This window comes from Nanorana parkeri, unplaced genomic scaffold (genome assembly GCF_000935625.1).
Source record: "Nanorana parkeri isolate BGI_ZX_2015 unplaced genomic scaffold, ASM93562v1 scaffold235, whole genome shotgun sequence".
NCBI lineage: Eukaryota > Metazoa > Chordata > Amphibia > Anura > Dicroglossidae > Nanorana > Nanorana parkeri.
Window position 1 is genome coordinate 1,047,578 of NW_017306503.1, and position 15,341 is coordinate 1,062,918.

General features: G+C 38.9%; 1 protein-coding gene across 1 annotated transcript in view; it reads left to right on the forward strand.

The window, feature by feature from the left end:
* The window catches only part of LOC108786943 (utrophin-like), a 583,766-nt gene that overhangs the window by 253,600 nt on the left and 314,825 nt on the right, over positions 1-15,341 (forward strand). The window contains exons 50-52 of the mRNA XM_018556366.1: positions 1,055-1,172; positions 7,966-8,171; positions 11,854-12,008. Of these exons, the coding sequence (XP_018411868.1) occupies positions 1,055-1,172; positions 7,966-8,171; positions 11,854-12,008 (479 nt within the window). The remainder of the gene's footprint in view (positions 1-1,054; positions 1,173-7,965; positions 8,172-11,853; positions 12,009-15,341) is intronic.

Here is a 15,341-nt window from a genome sequence, read left to right on the forward strand (position 1 = left end):
TATAGATTGCATATAATATATTTTCATATGAAGAGCCTAGATGGGCTTCGTAAATGAAACTGCCTGTGTTAGAACTCTATTAATCCCCTCCGCTTGAGATGGATTAAAGTTACATTCTCATATCTGTTTAACAGCGTGTGGAGCTAAGAAGTCATAAATAGCAATTATCTTAGTAATTATCATGGATTGTTCTTCATACAGCTGTGCCGTGTGCTTGTAATTGTTTCTATACTTCTATAATAAACACTTTAGACTCATTAGGCTTGTTAAAAAGCATTATATTCCAGAATTGTGCGATTTTCACTTCAAAAAGCTGAATAAATATGTAAATATGCTCAATAGCATCAAACTATATTGGCCGTTAAATCCTTGAAATTAGACAGTACAATATACAGTATATAGATATAAAAAGAGAGAGAGAGAGAGAGAGAGAGAGAGAGAGAGACTCTAAGAATATTTTCAGCAAGTACAGAAAATACCTTTTGATTTTGCCAGAATTGCAGTGTCCTTGTCACGTCACGGTCAGCTACTTAAAATGAAAGCACCAATAATCTTATATTCCTTCTGTAAAGTCTACTAAACCCCCCACGCCCATGTCATAGAAATGAGCAACCGCAAACATGTTTGTCGTCCAGCTTGGGTGGTAACCTTGGAGTTATCCATAGATACGCTATAGGAGTGAGCGTAGCCACCCTAGGACAGGAAGTATGCTATTCTCAGGAACACCAGGTGACAATAACCTGGAAAAAGAAAACATATGCTGCCACTGTGTATAAGGACTGGATATCTATGTTATATTATATTTTTTTGTTAGCTATCCTTTAAGTTGGTACCCAGGATACCCACGTTGGGCTGGAATTTACAGATAAAGATGGTGACCTTATTTAATACATTAAAAAAAAAACCTACAAATATGCCAGTCCTTGTGGGGTCATTTCAAGTCAACTAGTACAAATTAAAATCTGCTATATATGTGCCACCTTCTATACAAAATTGCCTTTGCAATGCAATACTATGTACAAAATAAAAACTTGTCTTTATTGTCCCTTTTTAGATAACCAAAGAAGATATGGAGCATCGCCACACCCAGCTTGAATCTGTCTTTACTTTAGCGCAGAATGTTAAAAACAAAACTTCTAGTCTGGATGTGAGATCAGCTATTACGGAGAAATGTAAGTCCCATTTGATCTCACAAGGAAATACAGTATGCAGAATCTGCGGTGATCTTAAAAACAAGCTGCACTAACATGAACACTGTTGCTGACTTCCAAAGAAAAAGTGTACACTACAGGAGGCAGCTTATGACCTGCAGTGAATATCAGGCTGACTATATACAGTATACAACTATAGTGACCCACATCAAGGAAATTGCTGATATAATCAGTTGTCACAAAATGGATTGCTTTGCATTTAAACTCTATAGTTCAATTATTAAGCTGAAAAATATTTAAACTGAAACATTAAAGTATTTACACGTTTTTAACAAGTAGTAAAAGAGCTTTAAAACAAGCCATCGCTGTCTCCTTTACCTGCATGTAGTATGAAGTAATTCATTCTCAAAGATTCTGAAAGATCCCAACAAAGACTAAAGTAAGCTTTCAATTAGTTTCTAACAGTTTGAAAAAAACTGGTGTTTGTTTACTTACTTTATTTGTAAATTTTGAAGATGAATGTATTCACAATGCTTATAGCTGTGAAGGTGAGCGGGGGCTTGTTTTAAAATGCTTTTGCTGCTCAAATGGCCTCATAATCATAAGAGGTGCTACCTATTTGATCATCTCTTGCTAAAACTGATCCATTAAGGACTTAACTAGGGTATGATAATGAGTGCCTTTAATCCTTATAGGTGCCTGTTGCACAGAAGGATATTTTCTAAGTTTTGGTAAAGCTGTGGGAGATGTGTGATGAATTGTATAGTTTTCCACAGAATAAAAAAATTCCAAATCACACCCTAGATATCTCCTACCCATTGTTCTTAAAGGGTTTCTAAACTCTCACGTCTTAACACAAAAAGTTAAAAAAACAAAAAAAACAAAAACGTTTAAACGGGGTTGATACTTAACTGTGTCTTCCCGCATGCTTCCGTCTGAAAATAGTGCAGAAATAGCTGGTTTAATAAAAATCCATCAGCAAGCATAGTGTAGTCTCCACCTGATGACTACACTGATGATGGATTTTAATAAACTATGTGTTTGGTGAAGTTAGCGGTGTGCGGCCTGGACTTGAAAAACTCCCTCATAATACAAATAGAAAAGGTTAGTGGTGCCTCTGTTAGACCACAGGTTGGAGTCAGGTTAACCAATAAGTTCCTGTAGTCTTGGATTGTTCCACAGTCAATCAGTAAGTGTAACCTGGATGCCGGTGATTTTTGCCGTCAGAACTGTGGAGGCGGAGGGCTTATCAGGATATAGCCAATCAAAGACATAGGACAATTAAGATTCTAAAACTTAGTTGTAATATTGGGACTGTCCAGACCACTTTCTGAGAAAAGAAGTACTGAAGGACCTGTTTTGCTATACAGGACTGGATATTGTTCGAAATAAAGACAGTTGAGTGAAGTTTCTCACACATTTTTAAGGGAGAAAAACTGAGAATGCTTTAAAAATGTATAGCAATTTTGAGCATTTCACTTTTATTAGACTTTTTTTTCTCCCAGTTAACCATGCATCCGTGACCATGCCAGGAGTGGATCCATATTTAATTTAATATGCTGATATGTGTGGCTGGATAAACATTTTTCTGTAAAAATAAATTGGGATTCAAGAGTAACTTTAACATTTGAATGAAAAGCCTTTTAAGGTGTCAGGATTCATTCAAAAACCTCCTTCCAAGCTTAAAATATTTTTAGGTTGGGACCATGGCCGGCAGGTCTCTCTATGGGCTTATTGATACTTTCTAAACACAGCTGAAACAAATAGAGAGGGAACCAGATGTGCATCTGTATACTGGTACTCTCAAAGTCTTTAACAATTTATCACTCTGCCAAATATTATTAAATAAGACTTAGGGGTCTATTTACAAAGCTGCCAAAGGATCTAGCCGTAGCTTCGGCTGATTCTTCAGCTAGCTTCGACCCCAGGATCTCTTCGGCAGTAGAACCGAAGGGCTGCTGTACGGGCTATTCACTATAGCCCGTACAGCTCCCGAAGTTGGCCGAGGGGCTCAGTCGAGTCGAAGGCATATGCTTCGGCTAGACTGAGCCGAGGTGAAATCCGAAGCAGGCCGAACGTCCGGCCATTGATTGGATGGCAGCCTGCTACGGACTGCTGGGCGCAGCCAGCTGTCATCTCACGGCTGGCTCCGGCCACTTGCACAGACAGATCAGCGTCCCCGGAGTCGTTGGCTGCCGTTAGAATAAAAAATATAATAAATAAAAAACCGCATAGGAATGCACAGCTACATTCCTATTGGCTATTTCAATTTGCAATAGCCAGTAGCAAACTAGCTATTGCACCCAATAGTTCTCCATCAGATCTCCTTCTAGTGATTGACAGCAGCAGAGGGCGGGTGCAATAGCTAGTTTGCTATTGGCTATTGCAAAGTGAAATAGCCAATAGGAATATAGCTATGCATTCCTATGGTGTTTTTGTTTTGGCCGGGCAGCAGAATTGCCTGGCCAATAGAAAACAGTTGGGCGGAGCTAGCTGCCACTGCTAGCTCAGCCCAATCATTTTCTATTTCATTTTTTCTACTTTTTTAACTTGTTTTTCTATTCTGCTCGGTACCAGAGAGGTACCGAGCAAAATAGCTGAGCCGAATGCCACTCGGCGGCATTCGCTATTTACTCACTGCTGTTCAGCATCTATGAGAATAGGCCGAACAGAAGCAAGTAGCCTGCCGGATTACGGCTGCTTACGGCAGCTTTGTGAATAGACCCCTTAATGTTACTGGGTCTGCATTCCTTTAGCAGTCAGGTTTAAGAGGGCAGATTTAAAAAATGTGGTCTTGTTTGACCAGTCCTGCTCTTTTGCATATGATGGCTCAGAAATTAGAAGAGGTGGGCACAGGCACAAAATCTTTCAAAGTGTCAGACTGGACTGCATATTAACTGCTCTTCTGTTATATGAAACATAGGCAGTGTCATAATTGATTATATTTATTTCCATCAACAGCTTTACATTTTCAGAATATCATGCCTTTCCATTAGACTGGCGCTTATGAAGAGCTAATGAATTCCTTCTACTGGTTATTCATTTTTTTTATTCCCAGATAGATTTGTTTTTCTTTGCTTGGGGGTGAAAATCTAATTTAATTGTTTACCTGTGCAACTTGTGCTGCTCAGTGAAGACTAAATTATGATACATGCAAGGGATTATGGGATATAATTTTCCAATTATGTTCCTAATAATACCACAATCATTGGTGACAGAAAGTAGCAAAGTGAGAAAATGGTCCTGGTACAGTCCTTTCAGATTATATGCTTATTCTATGTATTGTGTAAGGTTTTTCTAAATATAAATGAGCTACTATGCAAAATAGCTACAAAATTAAATTTGATTATTTATTTATTTTCTGAACATAAATATATGTTTTATTGATGTACCAACCCACAAAATACATAAGAAATGTTTTATTATAACTAAGTATGACAGCATAAAGCACGAGAAGCTGCTTGCATGTTAATGTTTCAGGAAGATGTCAGTTTAAAGAGATACCTCTATGTGTAATGACACAGAAAATGTTTTTTTTTTTTGTAGTAACTGTATCTATAAACACTAAAAGAAAGGTGACATACAACGTGTATTCATGTTTAGATCACCTTTAAATTAATTTTAAAGGCAAAGATACCATCTATTCCTGAACCCATCACCCTAAATTTAGTTTCTAGTTGTAGTTTAGATTTTACCAGTGTCAGAAGCTGCAATTTTAGATTTCATGTGTTGATTAAATCTAGTATAACGGCATACTCAAGTGCCATGGAGGTTTTTCCATATATATATACACATACACATACACCGTATATATATTTTTACTTGGAGTTGTATTGTACCCTTTGCACACCATTCAGGCTTACCCACATTGGTGGATGGTGCTATACACGGAGAATTGGAGTTTCTACTCCATATCTAAATGAATATAAAATACAAATATCTTCATAGTTGGGAAGGTTAGAACGTCCCCTCTCCCTTCCTATTTTAAGCTGGAAAAGTGACTGACATATAAACAATGCTACTGGGGTATTAGCCCTTCTAGTGATACATTTTTGGTCCCTTGGCACTCTATTAGTGAAGATCCTTAAAGCTGGTGCCTTTGTGTAATAAGGTAAAAAGTGGTCAACTGCAGGTTAAAGCCCAGCTCTTTTTGTTTTAGATTTGGATAGGTAGAGGAGGGATTCAAACCTCTCAAGTTCATATTCCTGTTTATGTCACTCTCCTAATTTCAACTCACTTCTCATCTATTTGATAGATGTCAGACAGGACAGGAAAGGAAGGCAAATCTTCCCAGTGTTGACACACATATCAAAAAAATATTTTCTAAGTAGACTGGGAAAGGTTTACAACAATAATCAGAATTGTATTGCTGTAAAAGAAAGGCAAGGGTTTATTTCCTCTATAGATGCCTCATGCTTCTAACAACATAAAACAATATTTTCTAATATAACTAATTGAGTCTTGTCTTTTAAAAATAATACTATCATGGGATTTTTGCAGGGAATCTTCATGTATCATATACATGAGGATTCCCTGAAAAAGTCATATTCTAGAATTGCTTTGCTGTTGTGTGCAATTTCCCCCTCACTTCCTTGAAGGTGATAGGTATCAGAAAGAACAGGAAATGACTGAAAAAACTAACATGCAACACATTTATAACCTGAATTACATTCTAATAAAAACCCCCAGCAAGCTGGAGTTTTAATGAAGAAATTATACAACTGTGTTGTTGTAATACATGTTTGTCTCTGTTTATCTTAGAAAAATTAATAAAACATGTTGCCCTTTGTAAGGATCAGATTCCCTAGTATTGGTTACCCATCATTTTGCTAGATTACTATATTGTTCTGTATGTTTCCTATACAGAAACATGTGTACATGTTATATAAATACATAACACAATCATACAATGTTATACTGTATATTATCAAGAATCAATGTATTCCAATTTTGCGGGAAATCCAAATAAGAATTTAATTTTCTAGCTGTTTTTTTATTTGGAGCTTCAAAGACAGCGGGACATTCTATTAATACATTTCATTATATAAAAATCCAGTAGATAAAATGCATCAAGAATGGGGAAATGTATAATAGAAAAACATTGCCATGGGAAATTCAGTCGTATTAGAGCACATCGATGCAACAGCGTACACACATTTTCTTTAATAATTCAGGCCCATAGAGTGTTCTCATTATAGTGAAACAGTTAATTGCTTTCAGGATGCTGAGAACAGATTGGCCAGTTATGTAACCAATATAAAATAAAGGAGTACATCCAGCAAATTAAACATTATTTCTAAAGAGTATCTTAGTAAACCTCGAATGAGATCAGGAAGGATGCCATTGCTGACAACAGTCTGAAAATGCTAGTTGTCTGGCTACAGTGCTGACCCAGAACCTCTCTAACCCTCACATGTGTTGTAATTTAGTAGGGTTGATTTAATAAAGGAGTAGAGGCTAGTCACTTTGCAATGTGTTCATTTTACTTAGTGATAAAATGTAAAGCTGTGTTCACTTTCAATGCCCAATCACCTTATTCAATAAGCTAAGTGAACATGCTCTATTAAAATAAACCCCAAAGTGCCAATGAATCAGCATAGCAGCCAGTCAGCTAGAATTTCCAGAAGAATGCCCGCATCATTGTACCATGTTAGCCATTGATAAAGTAGAAGTTTTGGATTTAGGGTGATACCATTTATTGATCAACTAAATAGATTGTAGTGCAAGCTTTTGAAGCACACTGGCCTCTTATTTAGGTGGACGAATGCCAGCAGCAACACATCACATATTTCTCTGAAATTAGGTTTACTTTAAGGGATAAGGTCGGTCAGTATACTGAAAAATAGCTATTGTTGAAAAGCTGCAGGCCACAAAATACTTAAATCTAATGTTAAAGAAGAACTATGAAAATCAGTCATCCTCACAGTTCGTGCCGACGTGTGACAATGAAACTGTCACACGTCGGCTCAATAGATCGGGAAGTGAGCGAACACATACCGTCACTCGCGCTCTTCTCCATCATCTCCCTGCAGAGAGTCGTGACTGTCAGTCACGGCTCCCTGCAGAGATTCCCGCTCCGATCCTCCAATGCTGGCTCTGCCTCTAGATAGGCAGAGCAAGCTGTCACTCACGCAGCTGGGTGGATCTCGAAAATATTGTCGCAATCCGTCCCTGGTGCGGCGGTCTCAGTATACCGCAAGCTGTAGCTCGTAATATACTGAGCTTTGGGTCACGGGAGGATGCTAGTATATGTCCTCCCGTGACCCTTATGGGGAAAAACACTTACCCTATAGTTCTCTTTTAACTGGCCTTGATACAAGGTCACTGAAACCCAGGTACACTTTTATTATATCTTCTAATTGCACTCACTGCCTATTGCAGTTTAATCCTCCTTAGAGCTTTATGCATATACTGGTTCAGCCTCAGACCGTAGCTAAACAGTATGACAAAATATTGAAACTGACAAAACCAAGTTAAGAGTCAGTTTTAATGACTTGAAAAAAAAAAAAAAAGTAGACAGTATACCATTACAGAACGGAAATCAAAAAGCTTTCCCAACCAAATCAGTGTGTAGCATAGTAAATCCTTTTTAGAAGAGAAAGTATACACATCTCATTCCATCACATGTCCCCCAAAAAAAGGATTATTCCTCATTTCAGGAGAGTGGATGGAGCCATGCAAATTATGCCCCATCAGCCAACTTTTTTTTGACCAAGCATTCTATCATTAGGTCGGTCATAATTGGCTATTTCAGTATATACGATGTGTATGTTTTTTTTTCTACTATTAACTTCTGAATTGTTGAATGACACAGCGGAAAAGTTGAAGAATCAGTGGGACAGCACACAATATGGAGTTGACATGCGACAAAAGCAGCTACAAGATATGTTATCTGACAGCCAAAAGTGGGAGGGTCTAAGGAAGGAGTTGCAGAGCATCTCGGACCAAACAGATTTCCGCCTGTATACCCTCATTCAAACATCCAAAGACACCCTTGTCAAACAGCTTGCAGAGAACAAGGTAAATACTCGCTGAAATGGTGTCTGTGAAGAGTGAGCCTTATATTTAAAGCAAGAACTGTTGCTGATTTTCATCAATGCTTATTATTATGAACTAAAATCAACCGCTTTCCATGTTTGTGATATGATGATTGTTGGGCTATTAAATTATTCTTTACAAATCCTGCGTGCAATTAGTCATTGCCTAAAATAGGAAATACAGAATCTTAAAGGGACATTAACCTCAAAGAATAAGATGCTTTGCGGCCACCCGAGATTTTTTCACATTTTCAGACGGGAGTGCGCGGGGAAGACACAGGTAAGAAAATGTGATCTGCGCATGCGCCAGCCCCAAGATGCTTTGCAGCCGCCCGAGATTTTTCAAATTTTCGGACGGGAGTGAGCGGGGAAGCCCTTTTGAAAGCGGGTTTTTTTTTTTACACTTTTTGCATATATCTACTGCTTACTAGCACTAGCTATATGCAAAAACACCTGAGGCTTTAATTATCCTTTAATATCACCTTTTATCCATCAGTTTGCCACCCATTTCTTTTCCAAATGGTCCTCCTGTAATTGTAATGTCTTCCTTACACTGTAAAACGCTGTGCAAACTGTTGACGCTATTAAAAAATACTGTATAATAATTAGGGATGCACCGATACCGATATTAGTATCGGTATTGGTGCTGATACTGAGTATTTGGGCTCATACTCGTACTCGCCCAAATGCTCCGATGCCTAGCCAGATACTTCTGGTATCAGGAAGCTGGGCAGTGAGTCATTACACGCTGCCCGGCTTCCTGATTGGTCACTTGGTGATGAGGGAGCATGGAGCTGGTGTCCCGGCCAATCAGGAAGCTGAGCAGCCTGTAATAACTCACTGCCTGGCTTCCTGATTGGTGACGAGGAAGCAAGGAGATGGCTTCCCTGGCAATCAGGAAGCCAGGTGCCGTGTAATGACTCGCTGCCCAGCTTCCTGATTGGTCGAGAAGCTGGCCAATCAGGAAGCCAGGCACCGAGTCATTACCCACCCCCGGTTTCTTGATTGGCCAGAAAGCCGTCTCCATGCTTCCTCGTCACCTGGTGACGAAGCATGGAGACGGCTTCCCTGCTAATCGCTGGGTGGCAAGTTTTTACACATCACCCGGCTTCACGGCAAATCAGGAAGCCAGGTGGCGAGTCATTACATTAATGGGACTTCTGCTATTCGGTATCGGCGAGTACTGGAAAAAAAATATTGGTACTCGTACTGGATGCCCAAAAAACAGTATTGGTGCATCCCTAATAATAGTAATAATATGTACTACACCTAGGCATGCAGCCTTAAAATACTAACCTCACAAATCTAAATATTTAACTGAAATGGCCATCTTTTAAGCTTTGGAGTATAGCATATTCTTCATAACCTCTTTAATGGTGTGTTATGCATAAATTCGGAACATTCTTAAGTTTTAGTCACATATGTTTTATTTGATTCCAGCATCTTTTCATTATATTTAACCAGCTTGAAAATATAAACCTGTTCTGTATTCATCTTTAACCTAGCGAGAACATGCAGTTGTTGTATTTGGACTGCAGAGGGGGGCCTTGTAACACTGTATTCAATTAACATTTAACACCAAAACAGCTTTATGCATTTAGAAAGTTTCACTTCGGAAAGTGAATCCTGTGCTTTTGTGTTAGGCAAAACGTCATCTCTTAAAAGCCACGTGTAAATATTAAAGGGGAACTCAAGAAAAACATTTTTTGTGTATACCACAATTTACTTCTAATTATGATTATCCTAGGTCTGGATCGCTGCTGTATACTGCAGAAATCCTAGTTTCATTGAACACCTTGTATACTGTGAACAGAATCCAAGGCTTTCTGAGGGTCGGTTGAATGACAGGATCCCTTCACTGTAGGAGAACCGCAGCACTGGAAGTGTAGCACTGGTTGCACTTTCCAGCATTAGTGAACTTAGGATTTTACAGTACGCAGCAGCGATCCAAAACTAGTGTAATAATCATTAGAGGTCAATTCTTTGACTGGATTTATGGAGTGTACAAAAAAAACAACCTTTTTCCTGGAGTTCTGATTTAAATGTGCTTACGTGCATTTACATAAGATTGCTTTAAAGTAATATATCTGCCATACTTGTAGGCCGTTTGCACCCTCAGGATGAGCCAACTGTTAGCATCACAGGAACTAGGGGCTTGTTCACACCAAGTGTGGAGCAGATGCAGAGCAGAGCAGTTACAGAAAGCATCAAAAATGCATCCAATGTACTCCAGTGGTATTTTGGACTCTAGTTCACACAGCAGCATTCAGTTCCAGAGCATGTGGAAAAACTGCAGCATGCCCTATTTTTTCTGCTCTGGAACGCATCAAAAATGCATTCAAACGCTCTTGAACGCAATGAAAGCCCATTGAAAAATGCGGCCAAACACACTGCACTGCATGTGCAGAAACTCATGCAGATCTGGTCCAGATTTGGTGTGAACAAGCCCTAATGGTATTCTGGTTCAAAGCCCCGTGCAATGTGTAGTGCAACCTCTGTCCTGTTGCTGCTGCTGAGCTCAGCAAGAGTAGTTTTTGTGTAACTCCCAGAGTTGAGGTTTGAAGTCAATTAGGCTAAAGTAGTATTCAACTCTCAAACTGTTTTTCAATATTGAATCCCAATAGCTGACTCCAACTCTCTCAGCTCCTGAACTTCCTGTTTAGTACAAGGTCAGAGGGTACAGTACAATCTCCAGTAGCTGTCCAAAAGCTTGAAGAAGGGGAGGATTGAGGGGGGTTGAGAGTCTTGCCTTGCTGTGAGTGCCTATTTGTGGAAATGCATACAGCTTACTAGCACACGCATTGGTGGCTCCGTAGGACCCTGCAAGGTAAAGGAGACACCCCAAAACAGAATATCAGGGCCAGTGCTCAGGGCCAGGGACCAGCTGGTTCTACATTAAACTAAAGCTTATAAACACTAAGAAGCAGAATACAAGTGATCTAATCAGTATTCGAAATAGCTTAAATACCTTTTAACTTTAATAACACTTTAAGTTTCAATCATTAGATTAGTAGCTGTGTTTGCTAACTGATTGGATTTAATTTTTTTTAAGTGTTTATAACCTCCAAGAACATATACAGTGTATGTTATTATATTGCAGCATACCCGTCCCTAGATGTGGTGGCTACATTTGCTTTCTTTTCTCAGGATTTTTCCCTTTTTTTTCACCTGGTGAAATACCTTGTCTTAACTGGTCCTAGGGTGACAATGCTCACTTACTGTACTGTGTATGTGAAGGAGCAGCATTGTCACCCTAGGAAAGGAAGCATTTTAGGACTACTGAATACCACCTCTTCTCAACTTCGTAACATATGAGGGAGGTGTTCTGCGTTGGAAACAATGCTGATAACAGTACAGCAGAGGCCGAGAGCACAGAAAGCTTTTAGTGCACAGATATAACAAAATGCTTTCTATGGTATATTTAACAGAACGAAAGGGACCAAATAAGAGAAGCGTATTGTTAGGGTTACGTTTTGTGCATCGTTCCTTTTTAGCAAATAAGGGTGTCTAATGAATATTTTAAAATGAAGAATTCTGATATTAGTATAGCACCTTTCTGATTTATTGATATATTGTACTGTGTCAGTTTTAAGTAGACAATGTCTTTGGGAACCATAAGCGTTAATCTCCTCACTTATATCACCCAATTCTATTTTATATTCCAGGCTTTACTGCAAGACCTGCACAAGGGTGAGATTGCCATGGACACATTTAATGAACTTACCAACAAAGTACTGCGTGATTACAGCTCTGATGACACCAGAAGAGTAAAGGAGGCTAGTGACCAGCTGTACATGATGTGGGTGAACATGAATAAGAGGTAAGGACACAGCTAGAATATGAGCTCCAGTTTTGGGCAGCATATTGTAAAAATTATATAAGAGTTTTGGAGAGAATTCAATTTCAGGCAGCTGAATAAATAAGAGACTGAAATTCTCACTTACAGCAAAATGCTTAAACAAACTGGACAAGAAAGAAGTCTTAGCAACAACTAAAGTTGGGCATGCACTGGTAGATTTTTGAACAAACTCATCAAAACATTCAATATTGCCATCAGAGACTTGACAAATGACATTCATGATGTTGTGTGATTTTAACATTCGGAATAAATGGAGTTTCTCAAACCAAAACCACATTCTTTGTTAGAATTTTGTTCCTTCAAGAACAATTTTCCATCCTGCTCCTTCAATTTTTTTCATCGGTGTGGTTGAAATTGTTGATTTAGCCCATATTACCTATTAGGAAATGGAACAATAGCTCTGCTACTAGTTCTACTGGTGTATAGCCAGCTTTAGTTAAAGTAGTACTAAACTATCACATTTTTTCAATAATGAATCCAGGGCAAACAAATATACATTGTGCAGGAAGATATTTCTTTACATTTTTGCCCATACACGTACAGTCATCATGTTTCCAAACAGCTCTAACTCTCTCAGCTCTGAACTTCCTGTCCAGTACAAGACCACAATGGACAGAGCAGTCTCCAGCAGCTTTCCATCCACCAGCTTGGAGAAGGGAGGATTGGGAAGTAGAAGAAAGGGCAGTGGCTTGTCCTTCTGTGCTTGTGGAGAAACCCACAGCTCAATAGCACACACAAGGGTGGCTCCGTAGGACACTGCTAGGTAAAGGAGCCACCCTAAAGCAGGATACCAGGGCCAGTGCTCAATGGACCAGCTGATTCTGCAGGAAACTTAAAAGTAGCTAGAAAGCTGTGGGAGTACAACCAGAATTAAGTATTCCAACACTTTTTCCCCATTCTTTAGTTTGCATCATTAGCTTTTGCCCATCTACCATACTATGCCAATTCACAGACCTTAAATTATTATACTGTAATAAATGGTTTACAATTTCTGATGGATTTAGATTGGGAAAGGGAGAAACTAACAGTATTATGCAGAGGGCCTAGCCCTTCCTCCAAACACTAGCGTTGTTAGACTGGAAGCCATTTGTTAAGGCTCTTCAAAGATGTAGTTCAGTGATTTCAGCCCACAGTTCCCATGCAATGTCAACACCAGCTGATAGGTCATTCTGGCGCCATGCTTTGTAGTGTGGAATCGGAGAAGGTGGACATGCATAATTGTCTACCAGACACTAAAGAAACATCAGGAACTTGGATCTGCACTAGACTGAACTAATGTTACAACAAAAAGTACATTTTCTAAAATTATCATAGATTATAGATCTGAGGAAACGGTAGGCATCGCCATAACTGGCCTTTTTCTTAAAATGCTAGTTGCCTGGCTTTTACTCTCACGCACTGCATTTCCTACTTTCTGAATCACTGGTCTGGAACAATTGTGTATCGCATGAAAGTTAAAGTCAGAAGTCTTTATCTGTATGCTTATTCAGAGCAGTGTAATGAAGCAAGACAAACAGGCAGCTAGTATCTTCAGAGGTGTAAGGACTGCTTCTGCTAGTTTATAGAAAGTTAAAATGAATATTTACTCCAGTCACAAAAGGCAGGGGGACCACCAACAGACATGCAAATACTGGCACATGGTAAATATATTTACTATATCAACGGTAATCTATTTTTTATAAACATTAATACAACCGGTAAAGACAGGCAAGGATTGGCTGCAATTGAGCCTGGGGTTTTTTTTCAAGGTGCCTTAAAATACATACAGCTCTATAAAGAATATTATAATATTACACCTCCCAACTGTCCCTCATTCGGAACCAAATCCCTCTGTCCCTGAGTGACATTATTACTATATGTACTATAAATAGAAGAAATCCTCTATAGCAATATACATTTTGATGTGGTTTCCTTAGCATGGCATCATGCAGCTTGATATCGTTGAAACCTGTAGGCACAAAACTTGAAGCTGACAGCTTTTACCTCCATAATACTAGGTGAGGCTATGCCTCACCTGCCTCCCCTGACCACACGTCCCTGCTCTGTAACTACTTTGCATTTATTTATTTATGTTCTCACATTTTGTTCTCCCAAAATCTTTCCTAAGGCTTCATTTGCATTTGTGAATGGGGCCGATTGCATCTCACGAATTGCATCCAGGAGGGATCATCTGCAGGTAATCACAATGATTGCATGCAAACGGCTGTGAATGGCTGCAAGCACTGTCATTGTATTGTACAGTGCCTCCCTCCTGCAGTGTATAGCATGAGTCTTACAGAAAGATTTGTGTGATTGGCCCCATTTGCAAACGTAACTTTCATGAAAACAGTAACTTCTGAACCTTGCTTGATCCTGCAGTGCTCTGTGCCTTTGTCTCAGTTGTGCCCCTGAGTTGTTCCCCTGGTACATAGACTTCCCATGGAAGACTACCAGTATCCTTTTTTAAACAAATTGTGCAGGCTTCGTTCACTTTTGTCACTATCTTGAGACATGCCAGCGATTACTGGAGTGGATGCATGAAGACAGAAGATGCTAAAGAAAGGCTGCAGGAGATCAGCAGCACTGAGATTCAACAATGGATGAAATAAAAGGTGAAAAGTATTTTAAATTAAAAAAAGGGCAATTGTTCATGATACACAGTCCTTTAGTGAACAAAATGCTATTCAGTTAGGATTAACATCTATTTTAATTATAAAAATTGTTCAGTAAGGAATGATTTTTACTGTTTCCGGTTACAGTTGTGCAATATTATGAAAGACAATAGAACAGATACTGGTCAATATTAGGGAGTACCTTTGAAAAATCTATCACAGAACAGGGATTTTTGCAGGTCGTTGACAAGGTTGTGGGTCTTCTTATCTTTTACCCGTTTCCTAGCAACAGTGTTCCCTCAATCCTTTTATGATATGTATCCACTTTTCTCAGATGTCTTTCAGTCAACAATGGAGATTCTTGTCTAGCGGACAGGAGAAAACATAAAAGGTGATTTCCATATGGCAGCTTTCATTGTCATGGAAATAGCAAGATTAACATTTGTTTTGCTTACAACCCTATCTGCCGTTCTTTTGATATCTATTAGGAGCACATTTTGAGAGTGCAGAGCCTTGTTATCAAAAGTACAGTTTGTGCAGAAAAAGTCTGTTATTATAATTGTGACTAATCCAGATTATGGGACAAATCCAGATTGTCACATAAGCTCTCTCGCACCTCTATATCACGTATGAACCAGAGCAATGTTTACATTTTAGCTCTAGGCCTATTGATTCAGTAGAAATAATAATAATAAATAATAAT